Source organism: Pteropus alecto, unplaced genomic scaffold (assembly GCF_000325575.1).
Source record: "Pteropus alecto unplaced genomic scaffold, ASM32557v1 scaffold143, whole genome shotgun sequence".
Classification (NCBI taxonomy): domain Eukaryota; kingdom Metazoa; phylum Chordata; class Mammalia; order Chiroptera; family Pteropodidae; genus Pteropus; species Pteropus alecto.
Window position 1 is genome coordinate 2,756,251 of NW_006434828.1, and position 954 is coordinate 2,757,204.

The 954-nt window shown below is 63.3% G+C and overlaps 1 protein-coding gene across 5 annotated transcripts in view; it reads left to right on the forward strand.

Moving 5' to 3' along the window:
- The window catches only part of SCLY (selenocysteine lyase), a 43,878-nt gene that overhangs the window by 21,974 nt on the left and 20,950 nt on the right, over positions 1 to 954 (forward strand). For all 5 annotated transcript variants that reach the window (XM_015587860.2, XM_015587862.2, XM_025045415.1 and 2 more), the window contains one exon: positions 591 to 627. In XM_015587860.2, coding sequence (XP_015443346.1) covers positions 591 to 627 — 37 coding nt within the window. The remainder of the gene's footprint in view (positions 1 to 590; positions 628 to 954) is intronic.

The window sequence follows — 954 nt, forward strand, 5'->3', positions numbered from 1 at the left end:
ACACCCCGACGTCTCCAGTAATGTGGGCTTCATCCTGCTCTGGTTGAGAATGTCGGGGTGAGCTCCTCGGACCACCCCTGGTTTGGCAGTGGGGACCAGAGCGTGGGCTCTGAGGTCTCCAGTTGGAGGACAGGTTTCTCTCGGGTAGAGAGAGAACTGTCACTCAGGACACCCGACATGTGTGGCCACTGTGGGCCCAGTCCGCCGGCCCAGAGCGGGACGCGTGAACCCTGCCGGGGGGCAGGAGAAGCTTCGGGGCAGCCCCGCGGCACAGGTTCAGGGAAGTGTGACACAGCAGGATGCAGGGAGGGCCGTGGGGTAGCAGGCCCCGGGTGGCGGTGGTGGGCGCACACCAGGTGGAGGCACAGGCATCGGGCACCTGGAGCAGAGACTGGCTCCATGTACGGAAGGTGGCAGCAGAGCTGGGTGAGGCAGCCTGGCTTCCGGAGAGCAGAGACACACACGTGACCAGTAGGTGTCGATGTGATTTCGTTTTTACGTGAACACACGACTTTTACACAGATAGGATTCCTTCCTGGGACATTTGCCACCTGCTTTGCGTGAGTAGGATGGGACCACTTCTCTTACAGGACGGAGAACACGCCGATGATCGCCGGCCTTGGGAAGGTGAGCCTCGGTGCCCGCGGCGGAGGAAGCAGCACCTCACTCGGCCACCGCACGCGGCGCCCTGACACGGCGCGGGGTCCTCCCACGCGAGCAGCTGCCACACCAGCGATGCCCCGCAGCTTAACTCGGTTCTGACGCGGCCTGCCTGGGGCCAGCGTCAGGTCCCACAGGTTAAGGGCTCAGTCCCGCAAGACGCACTTCAGACTAAGGCCCAAGTCCGGGTTGTCACCCGCACCTCTGACCCACCAGCTGTCAGCTGGAGGTCCCCGTGAGCCCCTCGGGTTTGATTAGTTGGCTAGAGCAGCTCACAGAACTCAGAGGAGCGAC